This window comes from Delphinus delphis, chromosome 14, assembly GCF_949987515.2.
Source record: "Delphinus delphis chromosome 14, mDelDel1.2, whole genome shotgun sequence".
Taxonomy (NCBI): Eukaryota; Metazoa; Chordata; class Mammalia; order Artiodactyla; family Delphinidae; genus Delphinus; species Delphinus delphis.
In genome coordinates, this window is record NC_082696.1 from 42594881 (window position 1) to 42607082 (window position 12202).

Sequence of the window (12202 nt, forward strand, 5' to 3'; positions counted from 1 at the left end):
AGGGGTCCTGCCCTTCTGCCCTCTCTCTCGACTGAAGCTGACTCATTGCTTGGGCATCCTAAGGATTTTCTGAAACCCGCCCTGCCTAGTCCTTCCCTAGAATGAAAAATACAGTGGAGGCCTGAAGATGCTAGGAGTGCCGGGCAATGTCCAGTTCACAGATGGGGATTTTATAACTTCTCCTTGGTGACAGGCAGTGTGGTGATGTAAATTCCAGTTGCCAAAAAAAAATAATTAATTTTGATAAATGATGGGATGATGTTGAACAAAAGTAAAAATAAACTGGCTATGAAGGTTCTGAATTAAGAGACAGGATACAATATATTCCTTCCGGGTAGATTTGTTAACTTAAAGCTATTAGATCTTATTTCTTAAACCATATAAGTGTGGGTTTTAATCAGGATCTGCTAATTAAAAGCACCTAATCATGCTTTTAATCAGAAGATTCTGTCCCTTCCTCAAGGACAGAATAAAACTGTAGACAGTTTTTTCAACCAACCTGTTTTCTGAGCCTTAGCTGATCCATAAGGATTTCCTTTCTTCTTCCTCCTATCAAGACAAAAAATCCCACTGAAAAGATTTCTAAATGATAAGTACTGTTCATAAAATAATACATGATATTTTCTACCTCTATCCAACTTGTTTTTAAAATAGAAGTTCACATTTATCTTGGGAGAAGTAATGCTGCTTTCTACACATGAACATACGAAGAGTAAACTTTTGTGACTGTTTACATAATTAGAGAAAAAAATTTTTTAAATGTGAAGTCACATACTTTCTAAGGACTACAAAGATTCCCACTCCAGCAACCAGCAGGACGAGGAGCACCAGTGGAGTAACAATAGTTATGACGTTTAACCCTAAGAAGGGGAAAAGACATCATATTACAGCAGAAATGAACAGCAACCAAATTTCATGATCTAAAACTGAATACTGATTTGAAAGGTCCTCAGTGGTTTAACATGTGGGGGACAAGAATACATGCTAGGCATTTACTGATACTGGAAAGCAAAAAGAGGATTCAGGGCTTCCCTGGTGGCGCAGTGGTTGAGAGTCCGCCTGCCGATGCAGGGGACACGGGTTTGTGCCCCAGCCCGGGAAGATCCCACATGCCGCGGAGCGGCTGGGCCCATGAGCCATGGCTGCTGAGCCTGCACGTCTGGAGCCTGTGCTCTGCAACGGGAGAGGCCACAACAGTGAGAGGCCCGCGTACCGCAAAGGAAAAAAAAAGTATAGAAAGGTATGGAATGGAATGTCTCCCTTCCACCTCTGTTCTTCCTCTATGTGAAATTATGTTTCTTGACATTTTTCCAGGTATACTGGGATGAATATATATATATATATGTGCTGTATCACCCCACCTTTTACACACATGGTCGAGTGCTATGTAAACTGTTCTGTACCATGCTTATTTTTTTAAGTTGTCAGTGTGTCTCAGAGAACTTTCTATATTACTAACACATTCCTTTTTTATGGCTGTAGAGTATTCCATGGTATGGATGTGCTATTGTTTTATTTTTCTATAAAGGATTTACATAGTGTTTGAAGGGCACATGTGTTTGTTTCCAGTCCTTTTCTACTTACAATAGTGTAATGAAAAGTGTGGACATATATTATTTTACACATGTGTAGATATCTCTGGACCATCTGCCCCCAGACACTTATATGACACAGAAACAAAGAATGTTGTTGAAGCTACCGTATTATTGGCTGGAGTACAAGTTATATTCCTTAAGAAACCGCAAAACGATAACTGCCCTACCTTTGGGCATTTCTTCAGAGGGGACGGGTTTTAAGATTGTCTCATCTTCTCTGTTAGTTGAACCAACAGTATTTAGACTTGTTTTGCTCCACACCAATGAGTCATTACCTGAGCGAGAAGAGATGTTAGAGAAACCACATTAATAACAACAATTTGTGAAAGGAGGTGACCAGAATCCAGTAACTCACTGACTCACCCTGAGTCTTACTTGGTGCAATCTGGCAGCCAAGGAGCTCCACTTTCAAGGCTATCCTCTGGTGCCACGTCTGGGGGATAACGCGGACATATCTGGCCACAATGGGAGGGATGAAATTGTTCCGCACAGGGTCCCGAAAATTAGAGTTGCCCTGAAACACCTGTAGGAACAGGTAACCTTTACCTGAAGATTCTATTCGTTTCTAGGTCTTTATCAATCTACTCACACCTGGTTATATGAAATCAAAGTGAGGATTCTATGTCTGTTGCTTTTTTTATAGACATGCTTGATATTGAAGATCCAAGGCTTTGCACTCAAAGGCTGCGTAATCTGATGCTGTGCATCTGTTTTTGGAAACACACTGATGGACTGATGAAAATATCTGGAGGCCCACTCTCCTACTCAGTTCCCTCCTCCGGAGTGTCTCTTACCTTTTCTTCATTATTCACAATTCCTTTATAGGTCTCCCACTTGGAGTTGTTGTTTCTGAAGTTCATTACAAAACTCTTTACATAAAAGTTGAAATTTGACTGTGTGGATCCAGTGGTCCTAATTCCTTATAAGAAAATATTATTTATGGGTTAGTTTAAAAAATATGTTATACAACATGTATTATAACTTCAGGTTTCTTTTCTTTTTTTCCCTCTCATTTGAAATTGCAAATCATTTTACAGGCCTGCTTTTCTTATCTGCATTTAGAAACGTGATGACAGATGAGTGTTTTCACACTGACAATATGCCATAAAAAGGTTTCAGCGTGGAGATATCAGCTCTCTCACCCACACATCCATCCTTACCCCCTGCATACAGGTTCTTCCCACAGAGACAATGTGAAGGTTTGTTACTTTTGAAAAAGACATAGCAACTGACAAAGGATTAATCTCCAAAATTTACAAGCAGCTCATGCAGCTCAATATCAAAAAAACAAACAACCCAATTCAAAAATGGGCAAAAGACCTAAACAGACATTTCTCCAAAGAAGATATACAGATTGCCAGCAAACAAATGAAAGGATGCTCAACATCACTAATCATTAGAGAAATGCAAATCAAAACTACAATGAGGTATCACCTCACGCCAGTCAGAATGGCCATCATCAAAAAATCGACAAACAATAAATGCTGGAGAGGGTGTGGAGAAAAGGGAACCCTCCTGCCCTGTTGGTGGGAATGTAAATTGATACAGCCACTATGGAGAACAGTATGGAGGTTCCTTAAAAAACTAAAAATAGAACTACCATACGACCCAGCAATCCCACTACTGGGCATATACCCTGAGAAAAACCATAATTCGAAAAGATATATGCACCCCAATGTTCAGTGCAGCACTATTTACAATAGCCAGGATATGGAAGCAACCTAAATGTCCATCAACAGATGAATAAAGAAGATGTGGCACATGTATACAATGGAATATTACTCAGCCATAAAAAGAAACGAAACTGAGTTATTTGTAGTGAGGCGGATGGACCTAGAGTCTGTCATACAGAGTGAAGTAAGTCAGAAGGAGAAAAACAAATACCGTATGCTAACACATATGTATGGAATCTAAGAAAACGGTACTGATGAACTTAGTGGCAGGGCAGGAATAAAGACGCAGATGTAGAGAAAGGACTTGACACAGGGTGGGAAGGGGAAGCTGGGACGAAGTGAGAGAGTAGCATGGACATATATACACTACCAAATGTAAAATAGATAGCTAGTGGGAAGCAGCCACATAGCACAGGGAGATCAGCTCGGTGGTTTGTGACCACCTAGAGGGGTGGGATAGGGAGGGTGGGAGGGAGACGCAAGAGGGAGGGGATATGGGGATACATGTATGCATATGGCTGATTCACTTTGTTGTGCAGCAGAAACTAACACAACACTGTGAAGCAGTTACACTCCAGTAAAGATTAAAAAAAAAGACATGGAGCACTCTGAGGTGGGGGCACCTGTGCAAATTCAAAACATAATTTCAACTGCAAGTCATCTTGTTTTGTGAAACTGCACTCGTTTCAGTACCTGTTATTTTCTTTTTCTCTCCCAAATCTATCCTCAGCCACTCTCGTTTGTGGTTCTTGCTCCTGTCCCCCGAAGCCCATGACGGGCCTTGGTCCTGAAGTCGGGCTTGGCCAGGAGACCAACGGACCTGATCTCCAGTCTCATTGATCCACTCCCAAGAAGAAGAAGCTCTGATTTGCCGGTCAGGTTCCAAACTCAAGGATCTGCTGCAACCTAGACAAAAAGGGCAGGGAAATATTTCAGATACAGACACAAAATGAAAACCAAAAAAAAAAAGCACCCCGTTTCACCTAGAATTATTCGGTTGATTTACTTCCGTTCTGATATTGAATCAACTGTTTAATTACTAGTTTTTTAATGATTCAGACTTGCATTTGACTCGCTGGTGCTGTGGTATCTTGATACTATTGCTGCTTTTCTTCTTAATGGACCTTATATCCCCTATAAGTGACATCTCTTTGTCCCCACTGTAGATTTTCCTTTCTAATCTAAATTCACCATAATTTCAACGAAGTACAAGGTGTCCTAAAAGCTGAAAATGCTGAGGTTCTTCTCACTTGATCAGAGGGAGGACTCCACGCTCTCTACCCTTGAAGAGCAGGTACGTCAGGTGCTCTGAAGATCAGTTAATTGTACCCAACATCACCCCTGAGAGCTTAACTATACCATGTCCAAGACAATGTGGAGGTTGCAGATAAAGGCCAGTCCTCCTTCTGGGCAGAGAAGACATGTTTGTATTGTTCTCCTTGAAATATGTTATTTTATGTGAGGGAGAACATTTCCCCAGAACGTATTCCATGACAGGGGCTAAAAAGCCTTTATGCTATTCATTTTCAATAACTTCATTCCAGATACACACAAATCAGATTGCACTGCTCAAAAGGTTTTTCTGTTAAAATCTAACATAAAGGAATTTATCTTAACTGTCATTTCAAATTTTCATTTTTTCTGGCAAAAGTTTTAGATTATAAAGAAAAATATTTTTTTTCCTAATGTTAACTGGGTTTATTGTCTGATGTATTTTTTAAGTCACAGCATACTTGGTGCTACATGACCTGAGGGGAAAAGAAAAAATTAATCTTTTAACCTATATCATCTGAGGGGTATGGAAGAATAAACTACCCCTGAAGATTTTAAAATATCAAATTCTTAAGGAAAGCATGATCCTTACCATTGGAGGTAAACAGAAATCGCTTGTCTGACAGGGAACCACTGAAATAATAAACACAAAGATGAGGAGGTTAGTTGCTTAACTGGATCTTAATGACTGGTACAGCGCTATAGGATGGGGCTCAGAGCCTTCCCACACCCCATGAGGTCCTCAGAGCACCCGGCAAGGCTACTGTTATTATCTCTGTCATTGGTATTTCATAGACCAAGAAACACAGGCCCTTCGAAGGTAAGCAACTTTCCTAAATTCATAGAGGTGACAAGCAGCCAGGACTCGAGATACTGCTTTTGAGTCACAATCCTGTGCTGTTTCCATCACGACACACTGTATTGGGAAGGAACAGGCACATATACAGTCTCCAGGACACACTTAAATCCCAATTAATGACTACGTAGTGATGGAGACAGAAAGGATGACTGCCCTGAACACTTCCTTTGCTTCAGAAGGCACCCCTACAGTGCCCCACTCGCTTCAACAATCAAGCACCACTGAGACATGAAGATGCCTGATCACTTTTAAAAGAACGAGCAAGTCAGTCTAGCTGCCTTTCCTACAGACTTCTCCACTCCTTCCCTGAGGGGTCCTGCCCCAGCAGCGTCGCTCCGCAGAGAGCCTCCGCCCGGGTCTCTCTCTCTCCAGTCACACTCCTACCTACTGCAGCAAGGACACCAAACCATGAACCAGCTCCTGCTTCTGGATGACAAGGTGCAGCTGGAGAAAACTCAGAGCACCTCACTGACGGGTCCTGAACTGCTGCAAGACAAGCCTGCACATCTGGCATTGATCCCTGGGCCTCTGGACCCCCCAGTTCTGTACCTTGTATTACTCTCCTGGTGAACTTATCAAATCAGCCCTGCTCGGCAGTTGTCTCCTTCTGCGGAAAAGAGGTTCCTAAGGCCTGAGATCACATGTATCTTTTTGTAAATCCCTCACCAACTCAATGCTGTAACAATATGTAGAACGAATAGAAAACTTGGAATTCTCAAGATTAATCTTATAGGCATCGTACTTACTACATTAGATATTACAGGTAAACAAAAAAAGGTAGGTGTCGCTGTCATTTTCAGTTATTTTACAATCTGAGAGTACTCCTGTTTTAAATGTTTAACTCTGAATTATTGTGGCAATAATGGACAGAGAGGGTACTGAAATGTGAAATCCACAGAGAACCCAAAACTAGTCTGGACAGAAGCACCTTCACAGCAACATTTTGTTTTTAAGTAACAGGTTTTTCTTTCATATTCTTTGTCCACTCTCAGGCAGAGACTCTGTAAGCCCTGGTTTTCCACATAAAGATTCTGTTATAATCTGTGCTGAATATAACGCAGGCACCAATCATTTCGTACAGGAGAAAATGCAGACCCACTTGGGTCATGGGACCTTCTTCAGTTCACAGTTAGTGGCCAGGCAGGGGTGAGGACCCAGCTTTCCTAACCTTTAAAGAAAGGTGCCCACTGTTGCAATTTGTATTTAAATTTGTTAAGATTTGAGAGCCTCTCTTTGACTGATTTTTGCATTTTCTCTAATGTTCCTGCACGAAGTATTACACCTGAAGTTTGGCCCAGATAAGCCCAAATAATACTGCTGCAACCCTGATCACCTAAATGCACTCCCACTGCCATGAAACATTAAAACATTTACTTTGTTGTTGTTGAAAAAGAGAAGTTAAGGAAAGAAGGTTAGCTTTGGAGTTCATCCTGAGAAGAAAATGCTGGGTAAGGTTCTGCTGCTAAGATCTCTCTGCCTGGCTTTCCTCTATTATCAGCTGGAATATGTTTTTCCATTTCGCCCAATTAAGCTAATTAAATACAACCACTAGAGAATTCTATAGGTAAATAAGCTTCCTCTTTGAAAACCCCCTAGGGAAAATGGGGTTCTAAGGCATTCACACATTAGGGTGAATGAATTCGATCAGATTCCAGGAACTGCCAGCCTTCCTTCCCAGAGGGCTGTAGAAGCAATCAGGAAGAGCCTGAGGTAAACAAAGAAAAGCCTTCCCTGCAGATGGTTTGAGCCATCATCCTCTGTGTGAGGTCAGCCGCTCTTCCTGATTCCATTCTGGTCTCCTCAGATCAAGGAAGTGACCTGACCCGGGATGAATCCCAGAAGAACCCTAGATATTTACTTTAGGGACCACTTCTTCCTCAGCTGCAATGCTTCCTTCTGTGTTTCTTCCTGAACGCCAAACAATCATGTGTGGGAACAGAAGTTCAATGACCGCATGTACAGTGCTTCCCCAACAGCGAAACAGCACAGATCAAAACAACTGCTCCCTGAAGATCTGGGAATGGAAACGAGTGGAAGAGACTGTATGAGCACACAGTTTACTCTTTTCTGTTCAGTACAAAAAGATGGTGCCAAACCACAGAGCCAGAAGGGAGAAGGGGCCTTGATATAATTCTAGACTTTCTGTCTACTTCCACCAAAACAAAAATCGGACAGTTAGTTCAAATAACTATATGGAATGTGGAGCAAAACTTTTCCTAATTCATTAATGGTTTAGATTTCTGGACTCTTACTTTCGCATCAAAGTTTAATATCAAGTTATATAAAGTGACCAGTTGATGTAGCAGAATCGAGAACATTATGTCTACTTTTACTTAATAGTTTAAATAACTTTTCTTCAAAAGTAAAATAAAATCCAAGTAGTACAAGTTAAACTTTTTGCTATCCTATTTTTCTACAAAAGAAGCATTCAAATGTATTCAAACATAAGCAAGAGAGTCCAAAAACAGATTTAAAGCCAAAGGCCAGTTCTTCGTTCCTATTTGGAGATAGCAGCACCTAACAAATCTAGGCCACAGCTTGATACCTTCCTGAAACAGCACCTTATTATCCATAGAGCAAACAATAAAAAACGTAAAAAGAAACAGATCCTCCCAATGTTCACTGAAGCACTATTTACAACAGCCAAGACATGGAAGCAACCTAAATACCTATTGACAGAGGAATGGATAAAGATGTGGTACATATATACAGTGGAATATTACTCAGCCATAAAAAAGAATGAGATAATGCTATTTGTAGCAACATGGATGGACCTAGAGATTATCATACTAAGTGAAGTAAGTCAGAAAAAGACAAATATATGATATCACTCATATGTGGGATCTGATTTTTAAAAATGATACAAATGTGGGATCTGATTTTTAAAAATGATACAAATGAACTTATTTACAAAACAGAAACAAACTTACAGATATCTGAAACAAACTTATGGTTACAAAGGGGAAACTTGGGGGGCAGGGATAATTCAGAAGCTTGGGATGAACATACACACACTACTATACATAAGATAGATAACCAACAAGGACCTACTGTATAACACAGGGAACTCTATTCTGTGATAACCTATATGAGAAAAGTATCTAAAAAAGAATGACTATATGTATAACTGAATCACTTTGCTGTAGACCTGAAACTAACACAACATTGTAAATCAACTATACTCCAATTAAATTTAAAAAAAAAAGAAAAGAAACATCCTCAAAAGTCAAAGTCAAGCAGACATTGAAAGCTTACTGTGCATAAGCAATCATTCTTACTATAAATCAGGATATAAATATATAAATCAGGATATAAATTTTAATGTCCCAAAGAGTTTGAGGCAAGTACATAAGTGAAAAAAATGTAGGGCTTCCCTGGTATGCAGTGGTTAAGAATACACAGGTTCGAGCCCTGGTCCAGGAAGATCCCACATGCCGTGGAGCAACTAAGCCCGTGCGCCACAACTCCGGAGCCTGTGTGCCAGAGCTACTGAGCCCGTGTGCCACACTACTGAAGCCCGCGTGCCTAGAGCCCGTGCTCTGCAACAAGAGAAGCCACTGCAGTGAGAAGCCCGTGCACCGCAACAAAGAGTAGCCCCCGCTCGCTGCAACTAGAGAAAGCCGGCACGCAGCAACAAAGACGCAATGCAACCAAAAATAAATAAAATAAAAAATTTAAAAATGTATATACATATGTGTGTGCATGTATGTAAGTGTATATAATACATGTATATATATTTTAAAATTTTATTTATGGAAATAGTACATATGTGTGTACATACACACGTGCATATGTCAGCCGTATCTGCAGATTCTGCATCCCCAGATTCTACCAACCACAGAGTGAAAATACTCAGGAAAAAAAAAAAAATTCCAAGAAGTAAAATTGGAATTTGCCACATGCTGGCACCTATTTACACAACATTTACATTGTATTTACAACTATTTACATAGCATTTAATTGTATTAGGTATAAATAATCTAGAGATGACTTAAAGTACGTGGGAGGATGTGCATAGTTATATGTAAAGATTATGCCATTTTATAGAAGGGACTTGAGCATCCGTGGATTTTGGTATCCACGGGGGTCCTGGAACCAATCCCCAAGGACACTGTACAGTGGCTCAAGGAGCACTGTTCCCTCACTAGGCAGCCAGCCATTCCAAAGCGAGTGTCCCTCTGGACCACTCCGAGCTGCCTGTTTATACTGGTGGACAGCTGGATCACAAGGCTGGCCTATTTTAGTTCAAACAGCTCTAGTTTTCCACTCTAGAAGCTGAGGAAACCTGAAATCATTAAAAGCTGAGGTTGAAGTGTTTAAAGCAATTGACATACTTTTTTCTTATGAAGCTAAAAGATCAGAGGATAACACGGAACAGAGAAGTTCACAATGTTAAAAAAAAAAAAAAGCCATCTTTTATTCACTTCCCAACTATTATTCATCCTTAAGAGACTGTCTCTAGGGATCCTCTAGGGAGTTCAGTGGTTCTGCTGGGTTTATGTCAGTCCCTTTTCTCCTTCAGTATCTTTGGTGATATTGGTGATGATCAGTAATTTACGGAATCAGGAAAAACTAGAGAGGAATAAGCTTTATCCCCTCCCCCTGGAGCACCTGACAGTAGAATGCTCCTCTGTCCTGGGGCTTCAGATGTGTGCCATTCTAACCTACTTGTCGGTGAGCTTTTTTATTGCTGCATTTGTCTTCCACACTGACAGCATAAATGCTGCTCTAAGCAGTCATACACATTTTTCCCAGTTGACATGCCCTTGGTATCACATGCCTGCAGCCCTTTCCAGACTGTGAGCTGATGACTTGTGCCTGCGGGGTTACCTTCCACTCGGAACAAAAGGCAAAGTACTTACTGCCTTGAGAGCACACCATTGGCCAGGATCCCTTCGTATCGACTCATGCCTCTGCGCAGAAGCACGCCAATCTGACCGCCCACTTCATCTGCAATTACTCCTGCATGGATGGCGGCTTTGCATAGTAAAGAGGTCTGAAACACAGCAACATCTCACTTACAAATGGCTCAACAATACATCTAAAATATAGCGGGAGCTTCTACATTTTGTTACAACTTGTGCTCAGGATCCCTATTTGACCCCTGACATGGCTAAATTATAATTCATTTAAATAAAAAGTAGAAGGGGGTGGAAATAATTATTGGCTAACTATCTCAGAGTGACATCAGAGTCATTCTATTTATGCTGATGAACCTGGGAACCCTTCCACTAGGGAGGAAGGAAGGGAGATAATTCACAGTATTCATGGCTCCCCAGTGAATAACGCCTCCTGGGGGTGTGGTCACCTCCCACACCGACTCTGAACTGGGCCCTGGCGCTTGCTTTGTTCTGCTGCAGGTAACGTGGCCCGGCAAACTGCCACACATGTCAATGAGGCCACCTGAGACTCCCACCCCAGATGACCTGCCACACGACTGCAGCTGCAGGCGCAATTCTAGGTAAAGGAAGCTTAAGAACCAACCAGCCCACACTGCCGACCCACAAACTCATCAGCAAAGAAGATGGCTGTCATTCTAAGCCACTAGGTTTTGGGATAACTTGTTCAGCAAGAATAGGTAACATTAGTTTCTTACATTCTTACTAAATATACATACTGAGGATCATTTGAAAAGGTGAACCTTCCATACCATAGCTTCATTTTAAAATCAGACTTAACAAGGCATCAAAACCAAAATGGTAGTGTCAGCCACAGAACACTGAATAAAACAGAAAACTTCATGAAGTTCTCAGAGTGATGACGAGCAACCCAGGGCCCAAGGCCTCCATCTCAATTTCTGAATCTCCTATGAGAGGGTCAAACAGCTGGCACCTGCTCAGCCCTCCAAGGCTGCTGGCTGGTGTGACAAACCCAGCAGGGGTACCTGGCAGGCTCTGATTAGCCGGGGATCCTGTGGTTGAAAGTGGGAATGCAGGAAGAAGTGGAACTGTTCCACGGGGTGCCCAGGCCCGTACGTCCCCCTCGAGCACAGACCCATGGGGGAGGGTGATTAGGTATTTAGCCCAGGACTGAGGGGCCAAGAGGATCTTTTCCTAAATAAATTTTAGCAATGCCCTGCTTCTCTGCAATGGCTAGTGCCAAAAAGAGAAAAGCAGCTCATGAAATTGTGTTTCAATAACTGAACTTCGGAGTTTCTCTTTGTGTTAACGACAACACTGTTTACCTTATTGCAGTGGAAAGTTTTCCTTAGATTTAGGTTACAATATTAGGAGGACCAGTGAGACCAACTGTATTTTGCAACTAATGTGGTTGCAATAAAATTGAGAGCTTTTGTGATCTTTAACGTAGAGAGCTCATACTTCCCAAACTAGATTAGATTTGGCAAAGGGAGTCAGTTTTGCAATGACTGCTATCATAGTGAAAAAAGGGGGAGGATTTCATGACAGAGAAGAAATATGAGAATGCTGAAACTGATGCAGATACTACCCTTCTTGATTTTGGGGGAAAAAGAGAAGAATTAGAAGAGAAAGCTAGTACTCTTTAAAGAGACAGCTTCCATTTTCATTTTTTCTGAATTTTCTTAAAAAGGTTTCTTAATACTGTTTTAGACGCTTAGGGTACAAAATAGAGGAGCTAGCTGTAAAAGTCCTGGATTTAAATTCAGCGCATCATGCTGACTCTGCCTCTAACTCTACCAGGTGCGCTTAAGTCACCTCCCTGCTCTGGACCCGGCTTCCCAATTCATCTTCACAATGAAAAGGCTGGACTGGGTGATGTCTAGAATCACCTTGTGATTCTAAAGGGCACCCTGTGTACCTCTTATAGGGTCCATGCAGGCCTGC

The 12202-nt window shown here is 41.4% G+C and overlaps 1 protein-coding gene across 1 annotated transcript in view; it reads right to left on the reverse strand.

Moving 5' to 3' along the window:
- DCBLD1 (discoidin, CUB and LCCL domain containing 1) overlaps positions 1-12202 on the reverse strand; it is a 68654-nt gene that overhangs the window by 4887 nt on the left and 51565 nt on the right. Inside the window, exons 6-13 of the mRNA XM_060030043.1 lie at positions 10262-10395; positions 5133-5173; positions 3962-4174; positions 2390-2514; positions 1959-2118; positions 1763-1870; positions 776-860; positions 500-549 (exon numbers count right to left, since the gene is read on the reverse strand). Coding sequence (XP_059886026.1) covers positions 500-549; positions 776-860; positions 1763-1870; positions 1959-2118; positions 2390-2514; positions 3962-4174; positions 5133-5173; positions 10262-10395 — 916 coding nt within the window. The remainder of the gene's footprint in view (positions 1-499; positions 550-775; positions 861-1762; positions 1871-1958; positions 2119-2389; positions 2515-3961; positions 4175-5132; positions 5174-10261; positions 10396-12202) is intronic.